We start from the raw sequence: 15,744 nt of genomic DNA, 5'->3' as shown, positions 1-15,744 counted from the left end.
TACACCCAATACAGGAGCACCCAGATTCATAAAGCAAGTCCTTAGAGACTTACAAAGAGACTTAGACTCCCATACAATAATAATGGGAGACTTCAACACTCCACTGTCAACATTAGACAGATCAACAAGACAGAAAGTTAACAAGGATATCCAGGAATTGAACTCATCTCTGCACCAAGCGGACCTAATAGACATCTATAGAACTCTCCACCCCAAATCAACAGAGTATACATTCTTCTCAGCACCACATCGCACTTATTCCAAAACTGACCACATAGTTGGAAGTAAAGCACTCCTCAGCAAATGTAGAAGAACAGAAATTATAACAAACTGTCTCTCAGACCACAGTGCAATCAAACTAGAACTCAGGACTAAGAAACTCAATCAAAACCACTCAACTACATGGAAAATTTTTTCTTTTGAGAAGTGTGTGTGTTCATATCCTTTGCCCACTTTTTGATGGGGTGGCTTGTTTTTTTCTTGTAAATTTGTTTCAGTTCTTTGTAGATTCTGAATATTAGCCCTTTGTCAGATGGGTAGGTTGCAAAAATTTTCTCCCTTTCTGTAGATTGTCTGTTGAGTTTTATGGTAATTTGTTTTGCTGTGCAGAAGCTCTTTAGTTTAATTAGACCCCAATTTGTCAATGTTGCCATTGCTTTTGGTGTTTTAGTCATGAAGTCTTTTCCCATGCCCATGTCCTGAATGGTATTGCCTAGGTTTTCTTCTAGAGTTTTTATGGTTTTAGATGTAACATTTAAGTCTTTAATCATTCTTGAAGTGATTTTTATATGAGGTGTAAGGAAGGGATTCAGTTTCCGCTTTCTACATATGGTGAGCCAGTTTTCCCAGCACCATTTATGAAATAGAGAATCCTTTCACCATTTCTTGTTTTTTGTCAGGTTTGTCAATGATCAGATGGTTATAGATGTGTGGTATTTCTTAGGGCTCTGTTCTGTTCCACTGGTCTATATCTCTGTTTTGGTACCAGTACCATGCTGTTTTGGTTACTGCAGCCTTGTAGTATGGTTTTAAGTTAGGTACTGTGTTGCCTCCAGCTTTGTTCTTTTTGTGTAGGATTGTCTGGACAGTGCGAGCTCTTTTTTGGTTCCATATGACCTTTAAAGTATTTTTTTCCAATTCTGTGAAGAAAGTGAATGGTAGCTTGATGGGGATGGCATTGAATCTGTAAATTACTTTGAGCAGTATATCCATTTTCATGATATTGATTCTTCCTATCCATGGGCATGGAATGTTCTTCCATTTGTTTGTGTCCTCTTTTATTTTGTTGAGCAGCGGTTTGTAGTTCTCCTTCGAAGAGTTCCTTTGCATCCCTTGTAAGTTGGATTCCTAGGTATTTTATTCTCTTTGAAGCAGTTGTGAATGGGAGTTCACTCATGATTTGGCTCTCTGTTTGTCTGTTATTGGAGTATAGGAATGCTTGTGATTTTTGCACATTGATTTTATATCCTGAGACTTTGCTGAAGTTGCTTATCAGCTTAAGGAGATTTTGGGTGGAGACATCGGTTTCTTTTAAATATACAATCATGTCATCTGCAAACAGGGACAATTTGACTTTGTCTTTTCCTAATTGAATACCCTTTATTTCTTTCTCCTGCTTGATTGCCCTGGCCAGAACTTCCAACACTATGTTGAAGAGGAGTGGTAAGAGAGGGCATCACTGTCTTGTGCCAGTTTTCAAAGGGAATTTTCCAGTTTTGCCCATTCAGTGAGATATTCGCTGTGGGTTTGTCATAAATAGTTCTTATTATTTTGAGATACGTCCCATCAATACCTAGTTTATTGAGAATTTTTAACCTGAAGTGCTGTTGAATTTTGTCAAATGCCTTTTCTGCATATATTGAGATAATCATGTGGTTTTTGTCTTTGGTTCTGTGTATGTGCTGGATTATGTTTATTGATTTGCTAATATTGAACCAGCCTTGCATCCCAGGGATGAAGCTGACTTGATTTTGGATGGATAATCTTTTTGATGTTCTTCTGTATTTGGTTTGCCAGTATTTTATTGAAGATTTTCGCATCAATGTTAATCAGGGATACTGTTCTAAAATTCTCTCTTTTTTTTGTGTGTGTGTGTCTCTGCCAGGCTTTGGTATCAGGATGATGCTGGTCTCATAAAATGAATTAGGGAGGATTCCCTTTTTTTCTATTGATTGGAATAGTTTCAAAAGGAATGATACCATCTCCTCTTTGTACCTCTAGTAGAAGTCGGCTGTGAATCCGTCTGGTCCTGGGTTTTTTTTTTTGGTTGGTAGGCTATTAATTATTGTGTCAATTTCAGAGCCTGCTATTGGTCTATTCAGGGATTCAGCTTCTTCCTGGTTTAGTCTTAGGAGAGTGTATGTGTCCATAAATTTATCCGTTTCTTGTAGGTTTACTAGTTTATTTGCATAGAGGTGTTTTAGTATTCTCTGGTGGTAGTTTGTATTTCTGTGGGATGGGTGGTGATATCTATCCCCTTTATCATTTTTTATTGTGTCTATTTGGTTCTTCTCTCTTTTCTTCTTTATTAGTCTTGCTAGCGGTCTATCAATTTTCTTTTCAAAAAACCAGCTCCTGGATTCATTGGTTTTTTTGAAGGGTTTTTTGTGTTTCTATCTCCTTCAGCTCTGCTTTGATCTTAGTTATTTCTTACCTTCTGCTAGCTTTTGAATGTGTTTGCTCTTGCTTCTCTACTTTTAATTGTGATGTTAAGGTGTCAATTTTAGATCTTTCTTGCTTTCTCTTGTGAGCATTTAGTGCTATAACTTTCCCTTTACACACTACTTGAAATGTGTCCCAGAGATTCTAGTACGTCGTGTCTTTGTTCTGCTTGGTTTCAAAGAACATCTTTGTTTCTGCCTTCATTTTCTTATATACCCAGTAGTCATTCAGGAGCAGGTTGTTCAGTTTCCATGTAGTTGTGCATTTTTGAGTGAGTTTCTTAGTCCTGAGTTCTAATTTGATTGTACTGTGGTCGGAGAGAGAGTTTGTTATGATTTCTGTTTTTTTACATTTTCTGAGGAGTGCTTTTCTTCCAATTATGTGGTCAATTTTAGAATAAGTGCAATGTGGTGCTGAGAACAGTGTATATTCTGTTGAATTGGGGTGGTGAGTTCTGTAGATGTCTATTAGGTCTGCTTGGTGCAGAGCTGAGTTCAAGTCCTGGATATCTTTGCTAACCTTCTGTCTTGTTGATCTGTCTCATATGGACAGTGCGGTGTTAAAGTCTTCCATTATTATTGTGTGGGAGTCTAAGTGTTTTTGTAAGTCTCTAAGGACTTGCTTTATGAATCTGGGTGCTCCTGTATTGGGTGCATATATATTTAGGATAGTTAGTTCTTTTTGTTGAGTCGATCCCTTTACTATTATGTAATGGCCTTGTCTCTTTTGATCTTTGTTAGTTTAAAGTCTGTTTTATCAGAGACTGCGATTGCAACCCCTGGTTTTTTTTTTTTTTTGCTTTCCATTTGCTTGGTATATCTTCCTCCATCCCTTTATTTTGAGCCTATGTGTGTCTCTGCACATGAAATGGGTCCCCTGAATATAGCACACTGATGGGTCTTGACTCTTTATCCGATTTGCTAGTCTGTGCCTTTTAATTGGGGCATTTTGCCCATTTACATTTAAGGTTAATATTGTTATGTGTCAGTTTGATCCTGTCATTATGATGTTAACTGGTTGTTTTGCCTGTGAGTAGATGCAGTTCCTTCGGTGCTTTACGCTACTTGGCATATTTTTGCAGTGGCTGGTAAGCCGGTTGTTCTTTGGGATGTTTAGTGCTTCCTTGCAGGAGCGCTTGTAAGGCAGGCCTTGGTGGTAACAAAATCTCTCAGCATTTGGCTTTTGTGTAAAGGTATTTTATTCTCCTATCCACGCCGATGAAGGCTTAATTTGGACTGGATCATGAAATTCTGGTTGACCCAACATGTTCCATCAGTGACAGACTGGATTAAGAAAGATGTGGCACATATGACACGTGGATACTATGCAGCCCGCACAAAGAAAGGGTGAGTTTGTTGTTCCTTTCGTAGGGACATGGGTGCAACTGGAAACCATCATTATTCTCAGCAAATTATCACAGGAACAGAAGAGCAAACAACGCATATTCTCACTCATAGGTGGGAATTGAACAATGAGATCACTTGGACACGGGAAGGGGAACATCACACACCGGGTCCTATTGTGGAGAGGGGGGAGGGGGGAAGGATAGCATTCGAAGATATACCTAATGTAAATGGCTGCAGCAAACCAACATGGCACATGTATACATATGTAACAAACCTGCATGCTGTGTACCTGTACCCTAGAACTTAAAGTATAATTAAAAAAAAAAAAGAAATTTTGGGTTGAAAATTCTTTTCTTTAAGAATGTTGAATATTGGCCCCCACTATCTTCTGGCTTATAGGGTTTCTGTTGAGAGATCCACTGTTAGTCTGATGAACTTCCCTTTACGGGTAACCCGACCTTTGTCTCTGGCTGGCCTTAACACTTTTTCCTTCATTTCAACCTTGGTGAATCTGATAATTATGTTTCTTGGGGTTTCTCTTCTTGAGGAATACCTTTTTTGTGTTCTCTGTATTTCCTGAATTTGAATGTTGGCCTGCCTTGCTAGTTTGGGGAAGTTCTCCTGGATAATATCCTGCAGAGTGTTTTCCAACTTGTTTCCATTCTCCCCATCCATTTCAGGTACACCAATCAAACGTAGATTTGGTCTTTTCACATAGTTCCATATTCCTTGGATGCTTTATTCGTTTCTTTTTACTCTTTTTTCTCTAATCTTGTCTTCTCACTTCATTTCGTTAATTTTATCTTCAATCACTGATGTCCTTTCTTCCACTTGATCAAATCAGCTATTGAAGCTTGTGCATGCATCATGAAATTCTCTTGCTATGGTTTTCAGTTCCATCAGGTCATTTGAGGTCTTCTCTCCACTGTTCATTCTTGTTAGCCATTCGTGTTACCTTTTTTTTTTTGAGACGGAGTCTCGCTCTGTCGCTCAGGCTGGAGTGCAGTGGCCGGATCTCAGCTCACTGCAAGCTCCGCCTCCCAGGTTTATGCCATTCTCCTGCTTCAGCCTCCCCAGTAGGTGGGACTACAGGCACCTGCCACCTCGCCTGGCTAGTTTTTTTTTTTTTTGTATTTTTTAGTAGAGATGGGGTTTCACCGTGTTAGCCAGGGTAGTCTCGATCTCCTGAACTCATGATCCGTCTGTCTCGGCCTCCCAAAGTGCTGGGATTACAGGCTTGAGCCACTGCACCCGGCCTCGTCTAACCTTTTTTTAGTGTTTTTAGCTTCCTTGCGTTGAGTTAGAACATGCTCCTTTAGTTTGGAGAAGTTTGTTATTACTGACCTTCTGAATCCTACTTCTGTCAGCTCGTCAAAGTCATCCTCCAACCAGCTTTGTTCTGTTGCTGGCAAGGAGCTGCCATCCTTTGGAGGAGAAGAGGCACCGTGGGTTTTAGAATTTTCAGCTTTTCTCCTCTAGTTTCTCCCCATCTTTGTGATTTTATCTACCTTTGGTCTTTGATGTTGGTAATCTACAGATGAGGTTTTGGTGTGGATGTCCTTTTTGTTGATATTGATGCTGTTCCTTTCCGTTTGTTAGTTTTCCTTCTAACAGTCAGCTGCAAGTCTGTTGGAGTTTGCTGGAAGTCCACTCCAGACCCCGTTTGCCTGAGTGTCACCATTGGAGGCTGCGGAACAGCAAATATTGTAGAACAGCAAACATTGCTGCCTGATCCTTTCTCTGGAAGTTTTGTCCCAGAGGGGCACCCACTTGTATGAGGTGTCTGTCAGCCCCTACAGGGAGGTATCTCCCAATTAGGCTACTTGGGTGTTAGGGACCTACTTGAGGAAGCAGTCTGTGCATCCTCTGAGCTCAAATGCCATGCTGGTAGAACCACTACTCTCTTCAGAGCTGTCAAAAGGGACGTCTTACGTCTGCAGATGTTTCTGCTGCCTTTTGTTCAGCTATGCTCTGCCCACAGAGGTGGAGTCTATCGAGGTAGTAGGCCTTGCTGAGCTGCAGTGGGCTCCGCCTGGTTTGAGCTTCCTGGCCACTTTGTTTACCTCCTTAAGCCTCACCAATGGCGGACGCCCCTCCCCCTGCCCAGCTGCACCCTGGCAGGTTGATCTCAGACTGCTGTGCTAGTAGTGAGTAAGGTTCCATGGGCGTGGGACCTGCTGAGCCAGGCACGGGAGAGAATCTCCTGGTCTTCCGGTTGCTAAGACCATGGGAAAAGCGCAGTATTTGGGTGGGAGTGTCCAGGTGTCCTGTTTTTCCAGGTACAGTCTGTCACGGCTTCCCTTGGCTAGGAAAGGGAAATCCCTCCACCCCTTGTGCTTCCTGGGTGAGGCGATGCCCAGCCCTCCTTCGGCTTGCCTTTCATGGGCTGCACCCACTGTCCAACTAGTCCCAGTGAGATGAAGCAGGTACCTCGGTTAGAAATGCAGAAATCCTTTCTTCTGCGTTGATCACGCTGGGAGCTCCAGACCGGAGCTGCTCCTATTCACCCGTTTTGGTCGAAGCTCCCCCGTTGATTAGTTTTTGAATGGTGAACTGGGATGGCATATCTGAAATAAATTTCACTTGTTCATAGCTTATAATTCAGTTTATATATTGGCATATTTTATATACTGTTATTTTGTTGAAAATGTTTGCATCTAAGTTTATGAGAGGTTTTGGTATGTCGGTTTATTTTTTTTTGTACTGTGTAATTTTTTTAAGCAGGGTAACAATATTAGCTTTGGATAACCTGGGATGTTTTCCCTTCTCTTCTATTTTCTGGAATAGTTTCCATAGAACTCGTGTGAATCTTTAAAAAAGTTTTTAGTAGAATTTGTGAGAGAAACCATCTGGGCTGAGAGAAACCTCTTTCTTTTAAATTACATATTGAGTTTCTTTAACAGTTACAGGGCTTTTCAGATTGTATGTTTTATGTTTGTTGAGTTTTGGTAGCTAGTGGTTTTTGTGGGATTGCTCCATTTATTCCATGTCATTGAAATTATTGGCATAAAGTTGTTTGTAGTATTCCTTTCTTATACTTTTAATGGCTGGAAGATCTGTAGTAATGTTCCTGTTTCATTCCTATTGTGAACATACTTTGTGTGATGTCCGTTATTTTATACTTGCAGACATTTATTTTATGCCACAGATATGGTTTATCATGGTTAATGTTCTGTGAGCATTTGAAATTTTTTTTTACTGTTGTTGGGTAGATTTTTCTATATATGTCATTTTCTGTTGGTTGATCTTACTCATTTCTTTTATATTAATATATTTGCTGATTTTCTGTCAATAGTTCTGTAAGTTGCTGTTTTTCCACAATGTATCTTGAGTTTCATTTGTTTGGTATTTATACATTTAGTAATGTTTTGTGTTTATTATGGAATGATGCTTCTTATCATTATCCAATGTTTTTTTTTTTTTTTTTCTTTTGAGACAGAGTCTTGCTCTGTCACCCAGGCTGGAGTGCAGTGGCTGGATCTCGGCTCACTGCAAGCTCCGCCTCCCAGGTTTACGCCATTCTCCTGCCTCAGCCTCCCGAGTAGCTGGGACTACAGGCGCCCGCCACCACACCCGACTAGTTTTTTGTGTTTTTTTAGTAGAGACAGGGTTTCACTGTGTTAGCCAGGATGGTCTCGATCTCCTGATCTTGTGATCCGCCCGTCTCCGCCTCCCAAAGTGCTGGGATTACAGGCTTGAGCCACCACGCCCGGCCTCCAATGTATTTTTTGTCTTTAGTAATTTTCTTTGTTCAGGATTCTGTATTTCTTACCCTCTACTGATTCTTAATGTTTGCATGGTATATCTTTTCTATTCTTTTACTTATAGCCTACCTATGTTTTTGTATTTAGATGAGTTAGATAACATATAGTTTAAGTATATTTTTAAGTATATACATATCTAAGTATATACTTATGTACCAGTTTTGTAAGCTCAGCTCCCTGCTTGACCACACATATATATGTATATACTTAAAAATATACTTAAACTAGTACTTAAAAACATACTTAAACTATAGGTATATAAGTGTGTGTATATATAACACAAGTGTATATATGTGTATATGTGTATATATGTATATAAGTATATATGTGTATATATGTGCATAGATATACACTTATATACACATATACACATATATACACTTATATGTTTAAATAATTAAAGAGTTTATAGAGTCCCAACCTCTGTGATTTAATTTATATATTTAGAACATTTACATTTAAGTTAATTATTGATAAATCTGTTCATTTTATTATTTCTGTTTTCTCTCTTTCAACTGCTTTGCATTTCTTGCCTGTCTATGGGTTACTTGAAAAATTTTTTGATTCTCTTTTGATTTATTCATAGTGTTTTAAGCAATATTGATTTGTATAGTTTCCTTAGTGGTTACTTTAGGTATTACATTATACATATCTAATTTATCAGTCTACTGATATTGGCATACCCCACTGTGAGTGAAATTTAGAAACCTTATCTTTTAATTGGTTTCCTTAACTGTTTCTACTTTTAAAATATAATTATCTCAAATATTTTATCTGTGTACGTTGAGCACTACCTCAATTGATCATACAATTTTGCATTACTATGAAAGGTGATCCAAAAATTCATGAGAAGGCTAATTATACAAATGAGTCCCAACTTATGACTTTTCAACTTTATGATGGTGTGATAGCAATATGCATTCAATAGAAACCGTATTTTGAGTAGCCATGCAATCTTACCCAACAGCTGAAAGTGTTTTTCACTATCAGTATAGTATTCAATAAATTACGTGAGTTATATTAACACTCTATTATAAAACAAGCTTTGTATTAGATGATTTTGCCCAACTGTAGGTTGTTAGTGTTCTCAGTGTATTTAAGGTAGTCTAGGCTAGTTATGTTTGGTAGGGTAAGTGTATTAAATCCATTTTTGATTTTATATTTCCAGCTTACTGTGGGTTTATCAGGATGTGACCACATTGTAAGTTAAGGAGCAACTGTATTTACTTCCATTTTTAACCATTCCAATGTTCTTTCCTTTTTGAAGTTTCAAACCTTCTTTTATTATTTATTTATTTGTATACTTTTTTGAGACAGAGTTTTGCTCTTGTTGCCCATGCTGGAGTGCTATGGCGTGATCTCGGCTTACTGCAACCTCCACATCTCAGGTACAAGCGATTCTCCTGTCTCAGCCTCCCAAGTAGCTCGAATTACAGGCATGCGCCACCACGCCTGGCTAATTTTTTTGTATTTAGTAGCGACGGGGTTTCACCATGTTAGTCAGGCTGGTCGCGAACTCCTGATCTCAGGTGATCCACCCGCCTCGGCCTCTAAGGTGCTAGGATTACAGGCGTGCGCCACCATGCTTGGCCTCAAACCTTCTTTCATTATTTCATTTCTCTTTTGGGAACTTTCTTTAGCCATTTATTAAAGGTAGTTTTGCTAGTGATTTATTCACTTAGTTTTTCCTTTATCTGTGAATGCCTTTATTTTCCTTTCATTCTGCAGGATAGGTTCACCACATATATTAATAAAATTCACAATGGGCAGTTCTTTCAGTCCCTTGCTAAATGTGCCACTTCCTCTTGGCTTCCGTTGTTTCAGATGAGGAATCTGCTATGATTTGAATTGATGTTTCTCTATAGGTAATACGTCTTCTGACTGCTTTCAAGATTTTTTTGTGTGTGTTTAGTTTTCAGAGGTTTAATTATGATTTTCTTCGTTTTAGTTTTGAGAGCTTTAATTATGATGTGTCTTACTATGGACTTTTTTGGGTTTATCATATTTGGGATTCACTTACTTTCTTGAATTCATAGTTTTCTCTGTTTCACTAAATTTAGGAATTTTCAGCCATTACTTTTCAATACTTTTCAGTATCGTCTGTGAGACTCAAATATTGTCTCACAGATTCTGAGATTGTTCTTGGTCTTATGATACCTTTGCAGAGAAAGTATCAAACCGACTTGTATCACTTCCTTTCCTCCTACTAGTTTTGTAAGCTCAGTTCCCTGCTTGATCACCCTCACAATAAGGAGGGGAGAAGTGGAAGCAGGACTGACTCATATCACCTTGTTGCTGTAGGTTGGGGTGGGATCCTAGCTTCCTGCTGGGTTCTGCTGACATAAGGAAAAGGAAAGGGGGAGTCCCAGTGTCAAACAAATCTGCCTCCAACTACTTTTTCTGCCTGATTGATGCTGGTGATAGCAGAAGCTCAGCTTTCTATAGGGCCCTGATGATATTGGGTGAGGGTGAGAGCTAGTGAGAGGAGGCTCTGTTCACCACTGGGCCCTGCTGATGCTATTTGGATAGGGGAATTGGAGTACCATCTGTTTGTGTTAGGTGGGAGATGGAAGTTAAGCTCCTAGTTTACCCCTACTGAAACTGTGGGGAACAGGGGTTCCACTGGTGTTTGGCTGTAGTGGAGTGGGTATTGCTGAAGAGATTTTCTGTTTTGTTAGGCCACCCTTTTTTCTGTGCTTTGTCTTGGCAAAAGAGGCATTTCTTGATGCCTATTTTGTCTTTGCCTGTTGATGTTTTTGGAGACTGTTGCAGGATCCTGTCTGGAATATATAGGAGACAGTAAGGAAACCCAGGGAACTCACCACTTTGCTGCTTTTCAAGTCCCCCAAATCCTAAGGCAGTCTACTGTAGGCTATCTCTTAGAGTCTTCCTATGCTTAATGTGTTTTAACTAGGGTTTTTAATTGTAAGATGGAGGGCCCAAAATGAAGGAATGGTTACTTCATTTTGGCCACATCTAGAATTCTTTATATTAGTTTTGAAAGACTGTAATCAGCCAATAAAAATTTAAAATTGGGGCTGTAAGCACCACTATACCTCAACAGTGTCATATTTTAGATAAAGATTGTTATTTATTTTAGGCTATTTTTTTGTGATTTATTTTAGGCTATTTTGGTGTGTGACTTTGAACGTAGGACCTTAGTTTCCATGTATATGTGGTGAAATATTGGACTAGATCCTCTGGGGTGCTATCAATTAATATCCTATAATTTTATGATCCTGAAAACAGTTTATTTAAGTCAAGGTATGCTGTTGGTGCTGGGATAGAGAGAAGAACTTGGACTTTGGAGGTAGATGTTTGGATTCTGAAAGATGAAGAGACAGTTTTTATATAGCCATTAGGATGGACACCAGAACCAATGTACCTAGACTAGCATTTTGGCATTACCTTTACACTGTGCATGATCTGGGATAAATTACTTAAGTTCTCTTTGTCTCAGTTTCCTCCTTGCTTAAATGGGTGTGATAATACTGATCTTATATGATTATTGTGAAGATTAAAAGAGGTACTATATATAAAGCACTTAAAACAGTGCTCACACATAGTATTCACTATTTAAATATTTATTATTACTCACTGACTATCTGGCCTTAGGTCAGCCTTAATCTTAATTTCAGTTTTGTCATTTGTGAAGTAGGAATAATTATACACACATTTATTTAAATATGTATATACAAATATACATTTTGTACAATACTGTCATGTTTGTATATTATTTGTTGGGAATTAAATTGGAAATGTTTTTATTCTATGAGTTTACAAATATTTTTATCATCTAAATAAATCTTGATTTGTTTTTTACTTTGATTGCATAGAACGGAAAGATGCTGAAGGATGGGAGACTGTTCAGAGAGGAAGGCCTATTCGTTCTCGATCAACAGCAGTGTTGCCAAAAGTTTCATTGGCAACAGAAGCTGCAAGATCAAAGGATGACAGTGATAAAGAAAATGTATGTCTTTTACCTGTTGAAAGCATACAGAAAGGTGAATTTGTTGGAGATGGATCTTCTAATACTATAGAATCTCATCCCAAAGACTCATTATACTCTTGTGACCATCCTCTTGCCGAAAAAACCCAGGTAGTACATTCTGAAAATCCTTTTACTGTCTTTTTCAAAGGGGTATGTGTACATGTGTACTGGAATGTCTTAGTTTTGTACTTTATTTTTCAACTTACTGTGAAAATTTTCACATCTATAGACCTATAGAAAAGTGGCAAGAATAGAACAATGAAATCCTCCCATACCATTCACGTATATTCACAAATTATTATTTACCACATTTTTTCTTTTCTCTTGTTACATGTTATACACACATGTTAAATGCTTTAACATTTGAGAGTAATGTGCAAACATCATAAGCATTCACCTTTAAATCCTAAAGCATGGATCTCAAAAGAACAAAGAAATTTATTTATATAACCACATTACAATTATAAAATTCAGAGAATTTGATATATATGTATTATTTAATTTATAGTCTATATTTAAAGTTTTTTAGTTTTCCCAATAATTTTTTTAAAATAGAATTTCCTCCAGGATCCAATGTGGAATTACTCAGTTCATTTGATAGGTTTCTTTAATATTTTTCATTGGATATAGTTTCTCAGCCTGTCTGTCTTTCATGACATTAATCGTTTTGAAGAATACATTGTAGGTTTTTTTTTGTACATTGTCCTTTGTTCACTATTTGAACAATGTTCAAATTGAACTTTGTTCAGTTTAGCTTATGCATTTTTGATAGGAACAAAGTGATTGTCCTTAGTGTCACATCTAGAGGCGTATGATATCAATTTGGCTAGGTTTGTTACTAACTTTGAGTACTTGGTTAAGGTGATGTCTTTGTGCCTCATTTGCCATGTTACAATTTGAACTTATTCTACTTACTGAAAATTGAGTGTAATTTACTTATAATATTTAATATAATTCCTTAAAGTTAATATTCCCAGTATTTCTTCTGTGAGTTGAGTTGATGTTTATTTTACCTATTTCATGTACTAGTTTATACTTTTAGGTATTTGTTTATATGAAGGTTCATGTTCCGTTGGTGTAATTTTATGTAAAATGACTAATGAAATACAGGAGCTTTTTAAAAATATCATACTATAGGAACTAAATAGATCAGTTGTAAAATGGTTGTAATATTTTTGGTCCAGAATAATACCTGCTTTTGAAATTCTGTCTCTTTTTACCTGTAGGATTTTTTTCAACTGGAAATGTTCCTCAAATTCTTTATCTTCCTTTACTGATGAGAATGACTCTTAACATTGTTTCTGATCTATAAACTCTTTAATGTGTATTGGTTTTATGCCTGTGTGAGATTTCAAATTCCTTTTGGGCAGTATTTTATGTGCTTTTAATTTCTTACAATATGGAAGAGTCCTAAATGCATAGGAGTTAATTGGTATACATTTGTTTGATGTAACTTTAAGAAACTCTTTAGTGTTGTAAGCTACTTTAGAGACACTTAGTGAATAAACTACTTTTTATAATACTTAACAAACAGCTAGCATTTTTGCTGTGTTTAGCTAAAAAATATAACTTAGTCTAAAAATTATGCAGTTGTGTGTAGTGAATAAACCTATACGCTATTGAGATTTCAGGAATAATCTGTACATAGAACTTTTCAACAAGTAAAACTGTTGCAAAAATTTTTCAGTATAAAAGTTCACTGCTGATGGCAGCCAAGTTGATGATATTTGTTTTCTCCACTGTCATTCTAAAGATGGAATTAGCATATTAATGTCTTTACTTCATAGTTTAGCTTTGATTTTGTTATAGAAATGATACTGAGTTTTTTAATAGGTGGGATTGAGTAGTGTACACATAACTAATGCTAATATAAATATTGCCAAGAAGATTATAAACCATGGCGACTAACATATAAATAATGTGATAGCAATATAAACAGTGTTATGTAATTTAAATAATGCTTATGCTAAAATCAACACTTTGGGGCACTTTAAGTTCGGACTAATAGTAGAATTTTTAAAGTAGTTTATGAGACTTAGCCAAGTTTGATATTTGTATAAATAATTTATCAAACTGGGGGGAGGTTTATAGCCACTGCAGTGTTTATCTAATGTTTATTTAAGAAGTGATGTGAGTTTTAAATTCATAATTTTAGATTTTAGTTCTTTGACGTGGAGTATCATTGGAAAACACAGTACTGTTCTTTCTCTTCTCTGTCCAAAGTAAAAATAAAGGCTTGACTCTACTAAATTGAAAGGTTTTAAAAAAATGGATGTGTATTTAGCCTACGCCAGTATTTGTTTTTTTATATTGTATTTACATTTCTGTTGGTTTGTTATTAAATATTCCTAAAGGAGAATAGGGAAAATATCTAAATCTAAGGTGTATGAATGTCATAATGAGACACGACATGCTTTCCATCTTTACCCTTAGGTCACGCTTTTCTCTTTCAGATCTGAGAATTGGGCTCACGTACCATATGAATTTTTAACAAAGATACTTTGAGATCATGTTAGTATTATCTGAAGAGAATAATACAAATATTTTTTTGTAAAATGTCCTCCAAATATATTTTTGTAAAAATTGGTTTCAGGATTTTTTCAAAAGTGCTGAGTGTCCTCATTCAATATTAGACAGTCTTTGCAAAAGACCATGTAATACTTTTGGTTGTATGAGTATAATACAGTGAATGCCTCATACTTGTGACTAGATTTCTTTTGCAAAGGATATAAAATACTCATCACAAATTGGCCTACTACAAGAAAATTACAATATAAATTGCTTAATTTCTTAGAAAACTTTCGACAGTGCCAAGTACATAGTAGGCATGCAAGTAAAATTTGCGTTTAATGGTCCCTGTCCTTTTGTTACACTTGAAACATACAAAAAAGATGAGTAAATTTTCTGTCATCCAATCAAGTACCTCTTCATAGTTAATAGGTTAAGCAAAATCATCTCTTCTTCTGGAGTGGAATAGTTGGTAGTTTTAAATTATCTCTGATTCATTCTCTACGTTTTGTTAGTTCACAGTGAGTACATTGGATGATGTGAAGAATTCTGGCAGTATTCAAGACAATTATGTTCGAACTTCTGAAATATCTGCTGTCCACATTGATACAGAGTGTGTTTCAGTTATGCTACAAGCTGGTACACCTCCTTTACAAGTAAATGAAGAAAAATTTCCAGCAGAGAAAGCAAGGATAGAAAATGAAATGGACCCTTCAGATATTTCAAATGTGAGTGCTGCTAACTTGGTAAGAACAACTTATCAGAATTCTGAGTATATTTAAGAGGCATAAACCCCAATAATAATAACTTGTATGATTTATACTTTTAAAGCATTTTATATATGTTATTTCATTTTAACATTTTATTCTTATGGTAAATTTTTGATATAGTTAAGATTCTTGTTTTTTAGAGGAAGAAAGTGAGACTGTTGAGAGTTAAGTGACTTGTTCAAAATCATGTGGGTTGTGTGTGATTTGATCAAATGCTCTTTAGCCCAGAATTAAGAATCTAAACTAGTAACAATAGAGTCTTTCATGCTACATCTAGCATTCCAATAGATGGGAAATGGTGTCTGCTAGACTTAGTTTTAAAAACTTTCTTAACAGAGTACTTTAGACAGCCACTATCATTTGCTTGGAGTTCGTCTTTGAGATGAGATTTATTTACCATCCCTATTCCAGAATCTCTAAAAATGCATTGATTTGTGATTATTTATAGATTTATGATTTTGGATGACAACATATTTCTACCCATCTCTTCCTTTTGCTCATTTTAGTATTAAGATACTTGACCTGGGGATAATCCAGAATAAATCATGGTAACTTTGTTTCAAAACTAACTTTCCAAAGAAATAGGCACATATAAAAAGCTGTGAAAATTACTTAATTTTCATTTTTTTTATTTTTTTATTATTTTTTATTTTTTTATTATACATTTTTTTTTATTATCTTTTTTTGTTAATTTTTTTTTTTTG

General features: G+C 36.4%; 1 protein-coding gene across 5 annotated transcripts in view; it reads left to right on the top strand.

The window, feature by feature from the left end:
- Positions 1 to 15,744, top strand: part of SCAPER (S-phase cyclin A associated protein in the ER) — a 333,543-nt gene that overhangs the window by 126,883 nt on the left and 190,916 nt on the right. For 4 of the 5 annotated variants that reach the window (XM_017870307.1, XM_017870315.1, XM_017870326.1 and 1 more), the window contains exons 9-10: positions 11,608 to 11,870; positions 14,786 to 15,016. In XM_017870307.1, coding sequence (XP_017725796.1) covers positions 11,608 to 11,870; positions 14,786 to 15,016 — 494 coding nt within the window. The remainder of the gene's footprint in view (positions 1 to 11,607; positions 11,871 to 14,785; positions 15,017 to 15,744) is intronic. The other variant, XM_017870342.1, reaches the window with a different exon arrangement.

Source organism: Rhinopithecus bieti, unplaced genomic scaffold (genome assembly GCF_001698545.2).
Source record: "Rhinopithecus bieti isolate Rb0 unplaced genomic scaffold, ASM169854v2 scaffold_662, whole genome shotgun sequence".
NCBI lineage: Eukaryota > Metazoa > Chordata > Mammalia > Primates > Cercopithecidae > Rhinopithecus > Rhinopithecus bieti.
The sequence above is the reverse complement of the archived record's forward strand: the minus strand, read 5'-3'. Positions and strand labels throughout refer to the sequence as shown.